Here is a 14,310-nt window from a genome sequence, read left to right as displayed (position 1 = left end):
TAACGGTTATAACAAACGTGGTTATAACGAACCATTTATGAATCTATTAAAGGTAAAAAATAACGACACATGTATTAATTTAAAATTATTCCAACAAACATAATTGACTAAAAATACTTTTACATCAATAATTTAAACAAAGAAACATACCATAAAAAACATAATCGCAATTTTAGGGATCTTTATCTGCATCACTCTGTACGAGAAATACGTACATACTGTAAATTCCTTATTTTCTGCGAGTATGTAATTCCGGGTGCATCGAATCGCGATAATATAAAATCGCGAGCGCAGAAATTGTCCTTATTTCCTATAGTTTTACACTCTCAAAAAATAATGGCGATATTTTAAAATCCGCAATGGGCACTTCTTGCGATTTTCCGCCGATATTAATTCCTCGCATTTGATTAAGAATCTACAGTATATCCAGTGCTGTTTATTAAAAGAATCATTGCTGAAAAAATGAACTAAATCTGAATGTGTTTTTTATCCGCTGAATATTTAAAAAATTAAAAAGACAGACAGACAGACAAAATGTGATTGGATATTTCGAACTTTGTCAGCTGTTTTTGATAAAAACTATGTTACATTGTACCACTGAATTTTGACGTTTGTAATGCTTTTCCATAAATCATGAAATTTATCATGACTAATACGATATGTTTATTTCCAGTTACGGGATCCACTTTGTATTTCTGAAGAGATCCTATTTGCGAAAATGGCTTGAAAACATGACTGATCCCTCTAGTGATTCAAATGTTGTTGCCACATTTCTATCAAAAATTGCATCTAACTTTAAAGCTTCTAAGCATTATTTATCCAATAGACATTCAGGTGAGCTTTCTCCCTATGATTTCTCTGAGTTTAATGCACAATGTTACACTACATCCTTGACATGTGACATGTTGATGCTATTCCATACTTTAAGAAATTTCTCATGACTTAAAAAGACGTGTTTATCCCATTCCGGTATGCACTCTCCATTTTCTGATAAAATCCTCTCTGCTAGTGGCAAAAAATATTTCGTTGAAAAAATGACTGATCCCTCAAGTGATTTAAATAATGTGTACTTCTTTCTGTTAAAAATGTTGTCATACAATTGTACATCTAACCAACATTTATTCAAAAGAACTTCAATTGTAGCATTATTAATTATAAAGCTCTCGCCTTTCGTCTTTTTTATGTACAAAAGTACAAATCTAACCAGTGAACTGTGTTGAAAAACAAAACAAGGACAACTCTGTCCTTTGCTGCTTCGGTACAAGCAACTTTTTAATCGCAAGTTAGTCTCAAATAATTCACTCTGTTCCTCGATTAATTCGTTTTGTTTCTGTACACCTTCATTTGCATTTGATTTACATGCATATTCTCTGCAAATTCTGTTATACACAACACCAGTTTTTTTAGCTGAAAGGTCTCTTGGAGAAATTTCTCCACCAAGAAGTGCAGCAAATACAAGAATACAAAAACTTCTCCTTTCCTTGATATCTGTATCATTTGACCATGTGTCAAAAAATTTTGTTAAAGTTTCCACGAATCCATCTTTTAAAACAAGATCCAATGCCCTAAGTAAACGTTTGTTATTACAAATCAAATCCACAACAAGTGGGAAAGAAAATCCCTGTTCTTCTTTAACATTCATTACAATGTTATCCACTGTACCTTTGTGAACAAATGTCGTTGTCTTCTTTAAATTACTAGTTTTCTCATCAACACTATCTTCTTTTTCTTCAATATCGAAACATTCAAAATGACGAAGGACCATATTTCGTTTTCCCTTTTGACTAAATATTTTAGAGTTTATTGTCAACAGATGCGGTTCATTAAACAAATAACAACCGTTAAGGAGACTTTTGATTCTATTCCATTTATCTTCTTGAGCTGTTAAAATAAGGTTTATCTTTTTATCCTTTATGTACTTCACATATGTTTTATTCAGACACTCCATCGCTGACTGTAGTGTCGATGGAAAGTACAAATATTTGTCTAACCACTCATCTACAATAATGAAAGCATTGCTATCGTTTTTAGCTATTGTCAAGATCTCTTCTAATGTCTGACGAAAGTACAGCTTCGAACTTCCATCCTTTTCGCATTTTCGCGAGGCTAGCTGGACAGCAGTGAGAGTTTTCCCACACCCAGGAGGTCCAACGATTGTGATGCAACGATGAACATCTAATGCACCAATGGCGTGTTCGTACACTGTGCTTGTGATAAACATACTTTTTTTCAAGTAGTCATCTGTCTTCCAAAAAGCTTTAAAATTTAAAGAAAGAAGCGTTAAAATGCAAATATAGATATTTTTAAAACTACATTTTGTTTATCCTAAAACGCGAGTTAAAATAGCAAATAAAAATAGTTCTCCAATTTGCATATGAAAAAGTATATCTGAGTTATAATTAACTGAAGATTATCAATTCATTTGAGTTTTGAAAAAAAATGTGAGAGTATATAGCCGATATATCGTTAAATTTCAGGCAGGTAGCATCAGGGATGCCTGCCCCCCACTTTTTCTCGCAGTTAAATTTACATAATATAACAAATTGAATAACATGTATTACGGAGCCCCCCCCCCCCCCCCCCCCCCGTACACACACTTTGGGAGCATGTAAAAAATAGAAATGAAAATAAGGAAATTAAGAGTGAAATTGAAGTTATAGATATACTTCGCCAGTCGTTGGTTGTTTGTGGGGGGGGGGGGGGGGGGGTTGGTCAAGATTTTTTGGATGTCTCCCCCCCCCCGGCCTTTCAAAAAACGATGCTACTTGCCTAAATTTGAAATACATATCAAAAGCTTATGTCATCGATTTTCAGTTTTTTGACGGTGAATGTGCCTCTTTTGTTATTTGAGAGCCAGTCGGTGGCGTAATCAGTAAAAGATTAAAACTTTACAGATCTACATGTTAATCTTATATACAAAATGTACATTTAATTTAAATCTTCTAAATATTAACATATTTATTTTAAGCTCAAATGAGATGAAAGCTCGTGAGTTATTCACATTATTTGTTGTCTTGTGTCTGTCTGCCTGTTTTTCTGTCTGTCTGTCTGCCTGCCTGTCTGTCTGTAAACAATTTTACATTTTCGACTCCTTCTTTAGAACCGCTGTGCTGATTTCAACCAAACTTTGCACAAAGCATTCTTAGGGAAAATGAATTAAAATTTGTTAAAGGTCGCGCCCTTATTTGAAAATTAGTATGTAGAACTCTGGCCATTTTTTTTTAAATATCCAGAAAAGAAAGACAAGGACGGATGGCAGGAAAAATAGACATACAGAAAAAAGAAGGTACAGTTTCTTTCAATATTCGCCCCAAAATTGAAAAGTTGTTTAAATCTCATGGAAATATTATCATATATTTACTATCTTGAATATGTGTGTATATAATGTTTTACACTTTTCTAGCAATAATTATGACTTTAACATTTTGCCGTATTTTGAAGACTAAGTCAAAAGTGATGAAAAATGGTGCATTTTTTGTAGTTTTTTGAAGAGAAAAGTGTGCCCTCAGCCGTCGCTCACAACTAAATTAACGATTTAATGTGATATTTCATAATAAACATAGATTTTTATCCTGGGCGACAGCTGCTGATATAGTGTTCAATTCACAAAAACCACCGAATTATTTAGTTGAGTTTAGTTATTTTTTTCTATAGAGCTACTGAGTCAAATTCATTCAAAGCTGCTTGGTCCGATTTTATATCAAATATTTCTGAAGTTTGCTTTGTTTACAATCAATGCATATCATGCGGGTTGAATAACCGCAATCATTCAGGGGACGAAAACAAACGGTTCCCTTTTCTAAACGTCCCCATGATGCATTTAGGCTTGTTTTTTTCGTTTGCCCAAAAAGAAATTAGTTTTATTTACTTTTAATTTTTATAACTTTGTTTTAAATTCTGTTTCTAAGGAGACCGATTCTGCTGGTGTAAAAAGGAGAAAGTCCATAACTTTTTAAGATAAATGGTCTGTATGGAAAATTATTTGATATTGTTATAACTAAATAATTGGACCAAGTAGCTTTAATAAGGGAACAGTATGGTGCAAAATATTAAATATTCAATGATAATTTGTTATTTTGCAAAGTCAAAGACACTAGGATGTCCTCCGCAATATATAATCAATTTCATTGCCACTTAAATTTTTTGTCTTGTTTTACTGAATTTGTTTTTTTAAATATAAAATTAGGGTTTTTGCTGTTTATAAACTGACTTTAGAGGTGTATTTAGTAACATATCAATAAAAATTGCAATATACGAGGGTTGTCCCAAAATAGCGTAGACAATTGGCGTTATTCAGTTAATCGAAGACAAAGGAAGATGAAATTTGTGCCACAAAGGTTTCAAGAAAGTTGCATTCAAATAATGTTTTAAAATCGAATATTGCTTGAGATTAAATAAGTGAAATGAAAGTATGTTAGATCAGAAATTCGACATGCAGCGCAATGTCAAAAACAAAAAGTTAAAATCAACTTAATGAATTGAAAATTGGGCTGAAAAGTACTTTTCGAATGAAAAAATTCAAATAAAACATACACTGATATTTGATAATAGTCCTATAATTTACTCAGAAAATGTTTAGGCTATAACAAAACTTTTAAATATTTTATAGCGCGTTTTGTGACAAGTTAAAAAGTTATCTGGTAATAAAATGACGTTGTAAGCGTTTAAGGCGGCGCAGCAGTAACTGATACAATTTTGTAAAGACCATGAAAAAAATCCTGAGCGGCTTTGGAATTAAATGAAATTAACAAAATCGATGAGATATGCGTTTTGTGAATAAGTAGTTAAACAACATTGAAAATATTTGAACAAGTATGAGACAATAAGTGGAAAAAAGAAACCCCGAACGATATCAATGGACGTCAGAATGTTGAACGACACATTTCGGCTAGACGGACGTAAGACAACAAGTAATACAGGGCAAGTTTGGAGCCGACAGATCCTTTGTACTTAGAAAATATTTAAAAAAAAAAAATAAAACTAGAAATTTATATTGAATGTGCACGCAGGGTACATGTTCAAAGATAATATATATTCTAAGACATTTTCGGAAATAAAACGTAAATGTTATTGTAAACGATGTGGAGGGTTTAGCAACAACGTAAAACTGGAAATTTTCGACGTCTCACATTGCGCCGCCTGACAAAACTTGTTGTTACTAATTATTCATTTTCTCGAGAAATAAATAAAGTACAGATTTGAACTTTTCAGCATTGTTTGCCAAAGGGTCATTGAAGAAAACATAGAAGTCTAATGAAATTGCAGTGAACAGATTATAAATTATTTGTCCTGTCTACATTATTTTGGGACAACCCTTGTACTTAGAGTCGGTTAGAGTATTGGCTTTTATATATCATGAACCCAAAAGAATTATAATAACTAATACTGCAAAATTACCGCTTCAGACTCTTTAATTCATTAAAATGCGACATCCAAAAAATGTCTCAATATCATTGTTTTAATTGCTAGGATGTGCACTATAATATACATAAATTTCACGATGTCTTTTTTACATTTAATGGGGATACTGTGATAAGCAGTACACCTACATGTACCCTCTTTTTAGAATTTTAAAAATGTTTTTCTGTTAGGAGCAAATAAAATATATATAGATTTCTGAAGTTTCTCAAAAAAAAAATTTCGAAGATCTTAAGCTTTCTAAAATATTTATGATAGGTTTTATGACTTTACTTGGTACAATGTAAAAAAGTAAGTTCAGGCATTGTAACAATGACTGCTTTTGAGCCGTAAAGAACGATAAAAGATTCATCAAATTATATATGACGTCATAGATAAAATACATCAAAGCATCATTAATCAAATCAGTTATGACATTATACCAGAGATAGTCACGTGATCAGTGTCATGTGTCTCCTTAAATTTGGAAGGAAGAAATCATCATTATGGATAGGATATATACTGTGGAATCATCATTGTTCGTGGGGGACCAATGTTCGTGGCTTTCCTTGGTAACCCTTGCCCACGAATTTGCATTCCCAGGAACCTATACACAATCATATAATTATCAGCAATAAAAATTATTCCGATAATACTATCTATGAAATTTCGTCCCCACAAACCAGGAATATTTTGGTTACCCACTTACCCTGACCCTCCCGAATAAAAATGATTCCTCAGTAAATTGTTTAAATTTAAGACCAATTTCTTTCCAAACGTGATATAACTGCAAAACTAATACAAAAGGAGGCTAATTATCTTAATTGAGTTCAAGGAAGACTGCACTTAAGGACATTTAAAATTTGCGACAAAAATAATGTTAAAACTGGGCATATTTCTTTTAAGTGTAGGAATCACCAATGTCTTAACTGCAACTTTATGTAAGTATATCAAAATATAGTTCATATTTATAAATGAAAAAATGACAATAACAAACTGTCAACCATCTCAAAAATCCATAAAGCGAAACACAAATTCAAAGCAGAGATACACGGACCTCTAATACAAATCAAAGTACTGAGAGTACTGAATGTGGTCTTGAAAGTTTGAATTTGTAATTGTCCACGTTTTCCTTGAATATGTTCCAAAAATTATGAGTTTGAATTAGTTGTTTCATTCTAGTATGTTAAAATTTGGCTTTTTGCAATTGCCTGATACTTTGTCTAAATTTTACTAGTTCTCGGCCGGGACTGTTTTTCATAATTACAGAAAATTGACACAACGGTATTTTATGTAAAATTTAAATTTTAAAAACTATTACTAACCGGGAAAATCAAAACAACTTTATTTTGGTAGATTATTTAAATCATTAGATTAATTTAATTTTGTGATCCAAGGGAAAATCCACAAGTCGGACGGTATCTGTTATACAAGGTTTATGAAAACTCCGAAAACTCTCAAACTGCTGAATTACCGAACAAAGTTAACATTTGTATACCGATAACAAACACAGGTACCTGACGTTAGAAATATTTCTTTACAATAAGATTATTCCAAGTACTATAACAATAAAAAAAAAGTTCGTCACGGTAGCCATTTTGATTTTTAGACCGACTTATCTGTCACGATTTTCTTGCAGTGATTAAAAAAAATAATAGGTAAAAATAATTTTGTTCGCCAATTACTAATTTTGTGTGTAAACTCGTGCAACATCTACACGAATTACGATACAACCGTTCCTTTCAATAAAAATCATACTCCGAATTCAGTCAACTGCTTTTAAAATCGATAAAACTAGAAAATGGAGACCAAAAGTGAATGAATCACGTCATATTTTTAGGGTAGACCTTTCCTGATTGACTGTTATATATGTCGTTAAAAATAAATCAACAGAATAATTAAGACATTAACTGATAAATGTACAGATATAAGTCAGTTAAGGACTGGTTAGAAAAAAAAAATAAGGAAAATGTCCAGATCAGTTACTTAGTGCTAAGGAAGGAAAGTTGGTTTCATGTCTAGGAAAATATATTCATATGGCAGTAATATGTTTACTGAAAATTGACAGAGCAATAATTATTGTATGATAATTGTAAATTGTTAATTTTAGCTTAAAATTCAGAATTATTTGGTTTTAAAATTTCTAATATATGCAAAATTAACGCTTTTAACAGCAAAATTAACAAATGTTGTAGGACATTGTCATTTCAGGGATCGGTGTCCTTTCAATACACTCTCGTCTATCAAGCGCACATTTTCATACGTGTCTTGGAAAAAATGAACTTAATTTCGAAAGCGGTTTATTTCAAATTTTTCGAAGAGCTACAATAAAAGATTTGTAAATCAGATTATAAAACTACGATAAAAACTTGTAGTTTTTAATCTTCTTAAAATTGAGATAAGTACTATTTATTAACATGTACTACCACACGGTAAATTAAAAAATTAAAACATAACAACCATGCAGTATCTCTGAATTCATAGGTTTAATATTGGTGCGAGATATTTACCGATGGGAGAAAGATCAGCTGAGTTTATTATGAGAGACATTAAGATATTGATGAAAAATTCTTTTTAATTATGAATATGAATGGTTTTGTCCGTAATAAAGTATAGAAAAAAGTGTAAACTTATGTCTCATAACATTAAAAAAAAGATTATATATTCCAACTAAGCCGGACAACATGAACATGAACATTTGACTTGGTTCTTCAATCGATAAGACTGTATATATTATTTGATCTACAATGTATTGGTCACACAAAATGTATAGTCTTTATAGATTTTGCTTACAATGCATTGTTCAAAATTTAAATTGAGATTAATTAACTGAACAGTCAATGAACGAGAAGGCAATTTTAGATTTGTTTTTATTTTCTATGTACAAAATTCCTTTAAAGATGAACAGCAGTCATACCGCAAGTAGACTCGAAGTACGGTATTTTTCAGGTGATAGATTGTTAAAATAGAATTCACAACTTTTCAAAAATGTCACATTGCGTTTGGGAACTTTACTTTTTATTCAACCTTCAACCTTTTCTATTGATTAATGAGCTGGAACACCAACTGAATCGTCGACGGCGTTGTGCATTCAGTTAAGTAACTCATTCCACAAATCGCAACAACTATCGAACTCGAGCAAGAATATTTTGATCAATAAAGCTATTTGTTTATTTTCTTTATAGAATTTAATTTATACATTGATGACTTAAAACGATTTAATGCGTGTTTTTATAGTATATATTTACTGAAATGCATGAAAAGTTTCTGCACTATTTTTTACGCGTAGACTCAATTCATGTGTTCTATCATAATAATATTTTACATTAAAGTACATGTGGGTAAATATAGGCTAAATATACCGCGGCAATGATTAAAACACATGTACAGATTCATTCATAAGATTATTTTCCGCTGGTCAGTAGATAGAGAATTCTTAAGAGATGAACTAGGGGTCATGTGTACATCATTAGGGGAATTGTATTGCTGATATATGATAAGAAACACGGAACGAGTTAGTGGTTAAGTGTTAAATATAAAGTACGATATAAACTGACCACGACGCGTCGGAGTAAGTGAACGCGTTGTGAGATAAACATATAAGGGTACGGAGGTTGAGGTGACGTAGGTTAGGGCATATAGACGGCGGAGATAGGACTTTTGGATTAGTGGTAAACCGAAGTCTTGTCTGCGTTGTTCTATATTCAGGTAAGATCATATTGTTAGTTGTTCAGAGGATTTCAATATTTTATAATTATTATGTATTATATTGAGTTGTAAAATGGTTAAAATTGGAATGTTTTATGAATTATAAAAATAAAAGGTCAATAATATTTAATAAATGAGTGGTAAACCGAAGTCTTGTCTGCGTTGTTCTATATTCAGAGCTTGGGTAAAGAATTTACACCCCAGAGCGGGTAGGACGCCACTCCCCATAGCGGTGAGCAATCCAGATTTCTTCGGTTAAACAGCGATTTCAAGATCCCGTACATTATGACAATTTTACCCCATTAACACCAAGAATTGTCATAATAGTTCTACGCGTGCCTTCCGGTTTGAGACTTCGGCTGACAGTAAACCAAAAGACGGGGTCACGTGACCCCGTCTTAAAAGAACGAAGTTGTTTTCATAGGTAGGGATTATTACATTTTCTTGTATCTCCATAAGATAATGAGGACGCCTGCTTATACATACATAGTATATTGTTCTCCTTTAAATATAGTTGTATATTCATATATAAGCTTATTTTAAATGGAGATATCAATAGAAAAACATGTTCTCATGGTTAAACAGACTAAACTACGAAAGCCGAGAAGGATCATTCGAGATTCGAGATTCGAAATACGAGATTCGAAAAACGAGATTCGAGATTCGAAATTCGAGATTCAATATCTAAATTAACCAATCAAATCAAGGATCTGAAAATATGTATCCTAGCGACCTCAAACTGTTCTAAATAAAATCATACGTACATGCTCTTATATACAAATAAATGCTATGTTTACCTCTCCCTACCTAACTAAATAATTATTTGTATTTACTTTTACACAGAATATCTAAGTAGACTAGTAATAATGCAGTGTGCTTCGCGGATCTAAGTGATTTTGTTTGCCCTGGTGCATTTCCACCTGATGCGTTTGAACCCTAAGGTATTTCACCACCAGTAATAGTTTAAAACCCGGGATTATTCACCCCTATTGTGTAAAAATGCGGTTATGGTAGAGAACTTCATAAGCGTAGCTAATTTTTTCTGTATGGGGTCCTGGGCCAATTTTAACAAATGGCCCATGGGCCACATCGCTCACCTGAACAGCAGTTCCTTGTAACATTACATTTCGTAGCATACGCTTTTTCTATTTTAAACATTGAACCCCTTTCTGGGGACCCAGTTATGGTCCGAGGTTTATGGTTGGCTTGAACAACATAAATAGTAACATAGGAATGAAAATGTGAAGCACTGCGGTGGGACCGCACGTACACAACCTGAAAAACTGAACATAGCAGAGTTCCACTTCAAGAGGAATAACTCTCAGACTGTACACAACACAAGAAAGATAACTCTTGGTTCCACTACATTAGAGTTTACACAATTTGAGGATCCTTGCATAGTAATCTCACAAACTGTAGCATTATAGTTCTCGAGAAAAACTTTTTAAAAACATTTTCAATATATCTTTCTATGTTAAACTTTGAACCCCTCTTGGGGCCACAGTATTAGTCCAGTGCTAAAGTTTTAATTATTTGGAATCTACATTATTTAAGGATGCTTGCCTAGTTATCTCACAAGCTGAAGCATTATAGTTCCCTAGAAAAAGATTTTTCAACATTTTCCCTCTATATTTCTATGCTAAACTTTGAACACCTCTTGGGGCCCCAGTATTAGATTGATATCACGGCTTTTATAATTTCGAATCTACACTATTTGAGGGTGCTGACGTAGTTATCTGACAAATTGATGCATTGTAGTTCTCGAAAAGAAGATTTTTAAACATTTTCCATATATAACAGTACTTCTACATTTAACTTTAAACCCATCTTGGGTCTCTAGTATTAGTCCAGGGGTCACTATTTTAAAACTGTCGAACCTTCATTATCCAAGGTTGTACAGTGGTAACAGCGTTATTGTTGACAAGCCAATCGTGTTTAATAGTTCGTGTAACGTGGGTGATCGTTCGTGTAACGTGCGGGATCGTGCGTGTATCAGGAAAATTGGTTTGTGTTTTTTAACGTGCGTGTTCGTGCGTGATCGTGCGGTTTTTTCGTTTTGTAACTTTTTTTACGGAATGCCAGAATTTATTCTTAAAACAAAGACAAGTAGTTTTTGTAGAACAATGTGAATTCAAAACTTTTTTTAAATAAGAACATTGACAGTTGTTAACATTCATTCTCTTTTTTGTCGTTAAATACATTTTTTTTTATTTCCATAGCTCATTTAATCCTTTGTTCGGTCGAGTTAGTTTTGCTTAATTTTATAATCAGCCTATATCAAGCATCAATTGTGTCTTGACAAATAATTTCAATCATATTAGCAAAATCGACACGTTGAATGAAAGCGGCCATGCTTACCCATTCCCCGTTTTAAACTTAACGATTATTCCCAACGTTTTTCTTTCAAATGAGAATACGATACGCATTATTATCTATTAGATTGTATACACATTTGTTTGAAATAAAATTTATTTAGACGCTTTAAAACTTAGAATAAATAGAAATAAATCAATTACGTACTGTAAATAATGACAATATTGGATGTGAAAAATCGAAAAATATGGAACAAGGTAACAAATTTACCTATATCCCGCATAATTAAATCGTACGTAAGAGAATTAAATTACATAAACAGTCAACTTGTATGTAAATAATTTCGAGTAGTTTATGCATTATCTTCATTTCTATTACACTTAATTTTCTTTAACTTATGATATAAGTTAATATTCGTTATGGAGACAAAAATATTAATTTGTGTGTGAATCCTTTATATTTGTGTATGGATGTGTAAAAGTGTTACAAAACAGTGCATGACTAAAGTACATGCCGCTTTTCAATAACACACAAACATAAAGCAATACAAAATAAAGTAATACGTTTCCTTAATTCTAATCTTAAAAATTAATTTAGATTTTGCGTGTTTAATGGTGTAGAATCGTTCGGTTGCGTGTTTTATCGTTTTTGTTCGTGTATCGTGAAGATTCAGTAAGTTAGTGATCGTCCGTGTATCGTGCGTGATCGTTCGTGTATCGTGCGTGATCGTTCGTGTATCAGAATAGTGCGTGTCGTTTGTCAACAATAACGTTGCTACCACTGTATGCATGATAGTAATCTCACAAATTGAAGCATTGTAGTTCTCGAGAAGAAGATTTTTTAACATGTTACCTTTATATTTCTTTAATAAATTTTGACCCCATCTTGGGGCCCCAGTATTGGTCCGGGGGTCACGATTTTACCAATTAGGAATCTACATAAGCGAAGGATGCATGCATAGAAATTCCACAAACTAAAACATTGTAGTTCTTGAGAAGAAAATTTTTAAACTTTTCCTTTATGTTTTTTAAAATGTTTAAATTTTGAACCCCTCTTGGTGCCCATCAATTGTCCGGGAGTTACAATTTTTTGAATCTACATTATTTTAGGATGTATATGTATGCATAGTAATATCCCAAACAGTTGCACTATAGTTCTTGAGAAGAAGATTTTAAAACATTTTCCTACATATGTTAAAATCTAAACCCCTACTGGGGCCCCACTTTTTGTTCGGGGGTCACGATTTTTACAATCTTCACTATGTATACAACCTTTTGTGTATGTATTTTTGGTGAAGTGGTTCTTGAGAAGAAAATTTTTAAACATTTTTCATATGTAGTTCTATGTTAAACTTTGAACCCCGCCTGGGGCCCCAGTCTTGGTCCGAGGGTCACGATTTCTACAATTTAGAATCTTCATTATACATACAAGCTTTTGTGTAAATATTGGCATTTCTGGTGCAGTGGTTCTTGAGAAGAACATTTTTTAAACATTTTACTAAGGTATTTCTATGTTAAACTTTGAACCCCGCCTGGGGCCCCAGTCTTGGTCCGAGGGGCACGATTTTTACAATTTAAAATCTTCACTATATATACAAGCTTTTGTGTAAATATTGGCATTTCTGGTGCAGTGGTTCTTGAGAAGAAGATTTTTAAACATTTTCCTAAGGTATTTCTATGTTAAACTTTGAACCCCGCCTGGGGCCCCAGTTTTGGTCCGAGGGTCACGATTTTTACAATTTAGAATCTTCACTATGTATACAAGCTTTTGTGTAAATATTGGCATTTCTGGTGCAGTGGTTCTTGAGAAGAAGATTTTTTAAACATTTTCCATATGTTGTTCTATGTTAAACTTTGAACCCCGCCTGGGGCCCCAGTTTTGGTCCGAGGGTCACCATTTTTACAATTTAGAATCTTCACTATATATAAAAGCTTTTGTGTAAATATTGGCATTTCTGGTGCAGTGGTTCTTGAGAAGATTTTTTAAACATTTTCCTATGTATTTCTATGTTAAACTTTGAACCCCGCCTGGGGCCCCAGTTTTGGTCCGAGGGTCACGATTTTTACAATTTAGAATCTTCACTATATATACAAGCTTTTGTGTAAATATTGGCATTTCTGGTGCCGTGGTTCTTGAGAAGAAGATTTTTAAAGACATGCACCCTAAACTTACTGTTTCGCAATTATCTCCCTTTTGAAAAGGGCTGTGCCCTTTATTTTATTTTATAACCCCATTTCCATAAGGATGCTTTGTACCAAATTTGGTTAAATTTGGCCAAGTGGTTTTTGAGAAGAAGTTGAAAATGTGAAAAGTTTACAGACGGACGGACAGACAGACGGACGGACGGACGGACGGACGGACGGACGGACGACGGACAACGGGTGATCAGAAAAACTCACTTGAACCTTCGGTTCAGGTGAGCTAAAAAAGTTTACTATGTAAATTTAATAAGCTCGAATTTTCCCGAGGAGGGGGTCCAGATCCCCTGACCCCCTCCTTTCTAGATCCCCGCATGAAGATTAGCAAATGTATCTAAATAATCTAAATATAAATAATCTGTCCTGTTTCACTAATAGATATAAGCATTACTTATCGTTTTTATGTATGCATACAGTGATACACTAGTACTATGATTATAAACAAATCATTGAGATATTATCACATCATACGGAATTATTAATAAATACAATTTTTTTTCCTTTTCCTCAGTAAACAACTTATTATGAGTCTTACTTTTGGAATTGTTTTCAATATAGAAGGATACCTACTTTCTACAATTAAAGGTAGGGATGATAGGGTGCCAATTTGTTCACATTGCCGATTTCTTGTTCAGAGAACAGTAAAACCCTTTATTTGATCGTGCATGAATATTTCAAAATTAATTGTTGTACA

At 32.9% G+C, this 14,310-nt stretch overlaps 1 protein-coding gene across 1 annotated transcript in view; it reads right to left on the bottom strand.

Moving 5' to 3' along the window:
- Positions 1-714: 714 nt before the first annotated feature.
- The window catches only part of LOC128176592 (uncharacterized), a 46,064-nt gene continuing 32,468 nt past the window's right edge, over positions 715-14,310 (bottom strand). Inside the window, exon 7 of the mRNA XM_052843029.1 lies at positions 715-2,256. Within this exon, the coding sequence (XP_052698989.1) occupies positions 878-2,256 (1,379 nt within the window). The 3' untranslated portion in view covers positions 715-877. The remainder of the gene's footprint in view (positions 2,257-14,310) is intronic.

The sequence above is a fragment of the Crassostrea angulata genome, chromosome 1, assembly GCF_025612915.1.
Source record: "Crassostrea angulata isolate pt1a10 chromosome 1, ASM2561291v2, whole genome shotgun sequence".
Lineage (NCBI taxonomy): Eukaryota > Metazoa > Mollusca > Bivalvia > Ostreida > Ostreidae > Magallana > Magallana angulata.
This window is presented reverse-complemented; position numbering and strand designations above follow the sequence as displayed.